The following is a 6515-nucleotide window of genomic DNA, read 5'->3' as shown; positions in this document are numbered from 1 at the left end:
TCCGAGGCTGCACGAAGACTTCATTTTCGAACAAGACGAGACACCTCCTGACTGGCGTCGCCAAGTGCGTGAATATCTGAATGAAACTGTACCTACTCGTTGGAGTTACATTGAACTGTACCAAAGCCTGGCGACTTAGCATGTCTCAGCTGGCCTCCATGGTCACCGGATTTGCACCCTGTGAATTCTTCCTCTGGGTTTCGTTAAAAACAAAGTTAATGTACTACCGCTCCCACAGAACCTGGAAGAGTTAAAGAACCGGATCCGTAATGCCATAACATCACTGACGCAGGATATACTTGCCCGAGTATGGGAGGAATTTGAGTATCGATGTGATATTGTTCGTGTCGGTCATGGAGGATATTTTGAACATCTGTAATTTGAACTTTCAACTGCAATATGAACATGAGAGATTCGTAAATATGTGTGTAAAATTTCACATTCTTATGTCTTAAAGTTTAAAAATATCTGCATTCGAAATACTTACATTCTTTTTGAAACATGGTGACCTCATTCCGTTTTTAGGCGGTCCTGGTAGCCGTGTGGTCTAGAAGGCCATGCAGCCGACAAATTAGGAATAGCAGGTTCCAATCCCGCATCGGACATGCTTTTGTTGTACATTCCACCTTACTTTATATTCTTATCTTTCTTTTTCGTAGTAGTTCGGACCCACTTTATGCTATAGGTCCAATCCTATACAGCTTGCGATCTGGCACAGGACTTAAAAATGGCACGACTTAATTTCCATTTTCAACCCCAACAATATCTTGTAATAGTGCTGACATTTTGCTACGTCGTACATTTGAACTAAATTAATAACGTGGAACCCAGATTCCTTAACCCTTCGAGTATCAAGACTGGGTCAATTTGACCCAAACGAAATTTTATTTTAAAAAAATTCTATAATTCAAAAGAGCCGTAGCGTACCAATATTTTAGATATTCCTCCACTAACAACCATTTTAAATTTTAGAATCCATTTCTTGGAATTTATGTATAAAATAAACATAAAATACCCCAAAAATATGGGAGAAAGCCTAGTTGGGTCAATTTGACCCCGTCTTGGTACTCCGATGCACGACACAAACATAACATAATTTATGATTATTATTATTATTATTATTATTATTATTATTATTATTATTATTATTATCATTATTATTGCTTTTATTTTGCTGATTTCCTGTACTTTTTCTTTTACCTGCAACAATCACTTTCCTGTTCTACATGTTTTGGGTGAGAGTAATATAATATTTTATTTTAGCAAACTCTTTTTTCTCACTTTTTCCCCCTCCACACTTATTGCTGGACATTTCTTTCTCAGCAATTGCTACATTGTTTTTCAGTTCCCTACAATATCCCTACAGTACTATAACTCAGGTATTATTTGAAAGTGTCACGAGCCGCCACAGACAGTGTAAACTGAGTATAACATGTACTGTAATATAAAGAACGATATGGTATATTGCCCTTATGGAAATTTTAACTTCCTGAATCAAAGTTGATACATTTTTGACAAAAAACATACCTGGGTCAAAATGACCCAGGCTTAGTACTTTATGTAGTGTTTTAGGCTTGGTACTCTAAAGGTTAATTAGCATCTGTTGTACTCATTAGACTTTTCCGTTGTACATTTTCAGCATACGCAGATTAAGCAGTGTGCAACACTGTAACACTACACTTTACTTTGTTAAGTGTTAATAGTGCATTTTAAACATGTGCACACTTGTATATGATGCTATTTCAATCAAAATATTTTATGCTGATACGGCAACACTGCTTTGCTTATGGTGGCACAGCTTCTGGTTTTCGATAGGGACTTTTGTTGTCATTATAGTGTGCAACTTTTGTTTTGATTGTTTAATTTTTTACAAGGTATTAACTTTAAACATACATAATTCGATGACATAATTTTTTGAATTTTGAAATTTTCAACTCCGCAGCTGCTATTTCTTTGGTCCATAACACCTAAAATTTTCTTCATTTTCATTTCTGATAGCGCTCTATCAGATGTGGTATGTGATAATCAGATTTAAGCGGAAACTTGTGGGAACTTCCGCAGTAAGTATTATGACAATCAAACTTTGATATTTGTTAACGAATTCAAAAAAAAAAAAAAAAAAAAAACATACTTGCCATTTCAGTGTTACAACTAGAGTTTGAATGCGCGTGGCTAGGCCAGAAATTAGTCATGGGAAATTGCCATATATGATCGAATAGTTAATCATTACGTTCTGCAGTTGGGGTACAGTTACGACCACAACGAGCGGGAGAGGTCTCCCGAGATTAAGTCTGAAAAAAATTACCCCACATCCTTATAATTCCTTGAAGGTCTGCATCCTCATCCTCTATATTTTTCCATAGTAATGACTAGCATTTGAACGATAATATTGCAATATGTAGATAAACAATGTAATTACAATACAGAAACTTATTATATTTTTAAGTGGCATATGACAGATTATTTATATTTTAAATCTAGAACGATTAAATAAGTTACTTATGTAGGAATTACCAATAACTACAAACCGACCTCAATAATTAAACAACCTGCTTTACGCACACGTTTCTAATTGTGTCACTGCCAATGTCTCCGAAACAAACCTTTATCCAATGTCTTTCTTCTAGTGAACTAAGGACTAAGTTTTGACAAACTCATTAAAACCACGATCTTAAGAGGAAAATATTTGAAAACAATCTTCTATTTTTGGAAATAGATTGCGATATATTTTATTCTTCTGCATAGGAGGTTGAAGGAGAACTATATTTGAGGAAATAACGTTAACTCACATTTACTTGCAATGTCAGTATTCCAACGTATCAGCAAATAAACCAAAACCGACGAGTTTCATGCACGACGAGTTAGTGTGCATTCTTTTTGGCAGGCTACGCTATTAACATGATATTTTTGCCAGAAAAACAGGCAAATAAGTATGTAATTTATTCTCTTTAAATTCATACAAGAAGTAAATATCTGCCTAAGTTTCAAATCATACATAAAACACTTTATGGAAATACTATAATGTGTACAAAATGTTACGTATATATATATATATATATATATATATATATATATATCCCGGGAACACATAGGGAGGTGCTCACGCACCCCACTCGGTGTTTAAAGAGTGTGGAAATAAGGAATATGCCACTGACGGTGCTACTCTCTTGTGTATTCCTAGTTTATCATTTGACTGCAGCAGAGAGGAATGCGCAGTTCCATTGCACAGAGAAAGTTTAGTCAGAAGTCGGAACAAGTGTGTTATTTTGCTGTTTGGGGTGTTGTGGCACCCCGCCTATGTGTTCACGTATATATATTTTCTGATACGTCACTTTCATTAGAGATCAGACATTGAGTGTAGGTTGGCTTTACAATCATGTGGACTTGCAAGGCTTCATCCTCGAAGGTTCCAGACGACGCACAGATTCGAAAGTGGCTTGAAGAAGAGGAGGTAGGTGATCAAGATACTGAAAAAAACGTGAGTGATTTTGAGGACGATCTTCTAGTTGAGTCGGACTATGCTGATGAAGTTTCTGAAACTGCTGTTAGTGATGCGGAACTGACCTGTGACAGTGACAGTGAAGATGATGAACCGACTCGTGGTGCAATAATCAAAGGAAGAAATGGTTACCGGTGGAAAAGTGTACCCACAGTTAGAGGTAGAACACCGGCACGTAATATAGTCTTGCGTATTCCCGGCAACAAAGGAGCTGCAAAGGACGTTCAAACTCCCCTTGATGGTTGGAAATTATTGTTTACCGACAATATCATAAGCATTGTTGTACAACACACAAACGAAGAAATTGCGTGACAAAGAATAAACTACTCTGTAGGCACGTATTATGTAGGTGATACAAATGCCAACGAAATCTCTGCTCTAATTGGACTACTTTACATAGCTGGCACCCTGAAATGTGGACATTTGAACGTGAAAGACATGTGGTCAACCACATTTGGAAATCCAATATTCCGCTGCATAATGCCTGAAGCCCGATTTTGTTTCCTCATAAACTGTCTACGGTTTGATAATAAAATGACGAGAGATACAGCAGATAAATTTGCGCCTATCAAAGTGTTATGGGAAGAATTTATAGTGAATTCCAAAACATACTATACACCACATGAATACTGCACCATTGACGAGCAACTACTTGGTTTTCGAGGAAAGTGTCCCTTCCGCGTTTATATACCTTCTAAACCTGACAAGTATGGTATAAAAATCAATTGTCTCTGTGACTCGCGAACATTTTATATGGTGAATGCACTGCCGTACACTGGAAAGGTTGAAAACAGCGCACGTGAACCTGTACCTCTGAAATTAGTAAAAGAACTGTCAGAACCAATTCGTGGAACTAACAGAAATCTAACCATGGATAATTGGTTCATGTCGGTGGAATTAGCTGATACGATGTTGAAAGACTACCAGTTGACAGTTGTTGGGACTTTGCGCCATAATAAAAAGGAGATTCCTCAAGCTTTTCTTCCTGACAGAAAGAGAAAGATAGATACTACAGAGTTTGCGTTTGATGGGCCTAAAACGCTGGTTTCCTATTGCCCACGAAAGGGGAAAAGTGTTATTCTCCTCTCCACCATGCATAGCGACAAATCTGTGAATGTAGAAACAAAGAAGCCTGAAATAATTCATTTCTATAATGAGACAAAGAGCGGAGTGGACGTTTTGAATGAGCTAATGCATAACTATACTGTGAATCGTAAGACAAGGCGGTGGCCGCTTCGGTTTTTATACGGAATGTTGGATCAGGCAGGTGTGAATAGCATGGTACTTTTTAGAAATGCTACGCAGAATAGGGGAATGTCCTTCACACGACAACATCTATTGCGTGAGTTGGGAATGCAGCTAGTGACTCCCCATATGCAAAACAGGCTCAGGACCCCCCTTTCAACTCCTCTTTCAACCATGATCAAAGAAGTACTTGGTGTAGAAGATGACGTAGGACAGGCTCATGTACCTACACCAAAGCAAGGCAGGTGTTACTTGTGCCCGAGATCTGCAGATAGGAAGACAAAATCATTCTGTACCGGGTGCAGCAAGCCAATTTGCGCTGAACACAAGAAGTTTGTTTGTGGCAACTGTGTGTAATCAAAACTGAGATGTACTTCAAGAAATTATTCATTAAATGCTTCTTAAGAAAGGTGAAAATGTGTTTCTTTCTTAAGAAGCATACAAGAAAAAAAAGCATACAAGAAGAAAAAGAAGCTTAGAAGAAAAAAAGAACTACAAGAGATCCACATATACTTATGGGGTGCTAGAGCACCCCACTATTTAAGCACGTGTGTAAAATTTCCCTATGTGTTCCCGGGATATATATATATATATATATATATATATATATATATATATATATATATATATATATATATACAAAGATATGAGTATATAATAAAATGATTCATTTCCTTCTTCCACCTTTCAGGCTTCATGCTTTTTGCCTTTGTGGTGAACAAATAACATGAGTGTGGATATTCTCGAACTACTCTTGCTTCGCCCTCTATCGCAATTTTACCATCATCTTTCATATCACTATCATTCTCTAACTTAGATTTTTAATAGATATATTACATTACATTAAACAAATATATCCTATTTTAATTTAGATTCAAACCTATTTTAAGAAAAAAAAATTATGACGAATCATCTAACAATAGATCTTTTGATTATTTAAATTACAAGAATGAAAACGACGTTTCGTTATATTAAAACTCCCTTATAATTTTAAATGTATAGAACTCGACGACAGAAAGGAAGTAGGTTATTTACATGACCATTTTTGCTAGAAGTTCAGTTGTATATTTTGTGTATATTGATTTTATTATGCACTTTATGACAATCCTGTTTTGGCCCACTAAACCAATTGCGTAATTTCTACATTTTTCTCATTCATTTGCTTTAATGAGTTAGAATAATATTAAACTAAAACTAAGAATTTCGTTCACGTATAACGTAACAACTATTTTCATTTCCTTAATTTTATCAGAGTGATGTATAAATATCATATTTGTTAATACATGTACAACTTAGATTAAAGCATAAACTTCTGTGATTCCATAACTTAATTTTCAATCCTATAATCATCCGAAATTCATATTTTAATACTATTTTAATATTTTAATATTGTAATATTATTTTACAACCTAATTAACATACATTTTCAGCCATTAACTTTTCATAGACGTTATAAGTCAGTATTGTAATAAAAATCTCATAACATGGACTTCCATGTGTGTGTATATATATATAGTAACAATTTGAACATATCTTTACAAAGCGAAAAGTGCGCACTTAAGTTTGCTCTTTCTGTATGAGCTAGCAATTGTAAAGAACATGCAGGATATAAATATTATAGATATATATTAAAACATTAAATATATTAAAACATTAAGAAACACATAATGGGAAACACTACATGAAAACATAGGTGCCTGCAAGGGGTTGTCAAGTTATAAGTTATTATATTTATTATTACAACTGAGGAGGTATATTGTATGCCTCTTTC

The 6515-nt window shown here is 35.3% G+C and overlaps 1 protein-coding gene across 1 annotated transcript; it reads left to right on the top strand.

Annotated features, from left to right (window-relative positions):
* Positions 1-4252: 4252 nt before the first annotated feature.
* LOC145692515 (uncharacterized) lies at positions 4253-5470 on the top strand. The gene is made up of 2 exons (XM_081767823.1): positions 4253-4766; positions 5436-5470. Exons 1-2 carry the CDS (start codon positions 4253-4255, stop codon positions 5468-5470), a joined length of 549 nt encoding a protein of 182 aa, XP_081623949.1.
* Positions 5471-6515: the final 1045 nt, after the last annotated feature.

This window comes from Thermobia domestica, chromosome 8 (assembly GCF_964235325.1).
Source record: "Thermobia domestica chromosome 8, izTheDome1.hap1.1, whole genome shotgun sequence".
Classification (NCBI taxonomy): Eukaryota; Metazoa; Arthropoda; class Insecta; order Zygentoma; family Lepismatidae; genus Thermobia; species Thermobia domestica.
This window is presented reverse-complemented; position numbering and strand designations above follow the sequence as displayed.

Coding starts and splice junctions, on each gene's coding strand:
- LOC145692515 (XM_081767823.1), top strand. CDS start 4,253: ATGGTGAATGCACTGCCGTACACTGGAAAGGTTGAAAACAGCGCACGT. Junction 4,767..5,435: donor CGGAATGTTGGATCAGGCAG/GTGTGAATAGCA, acceptor TCCACCTTTCAG/GCTTCATGCTTTTTGCCTTT.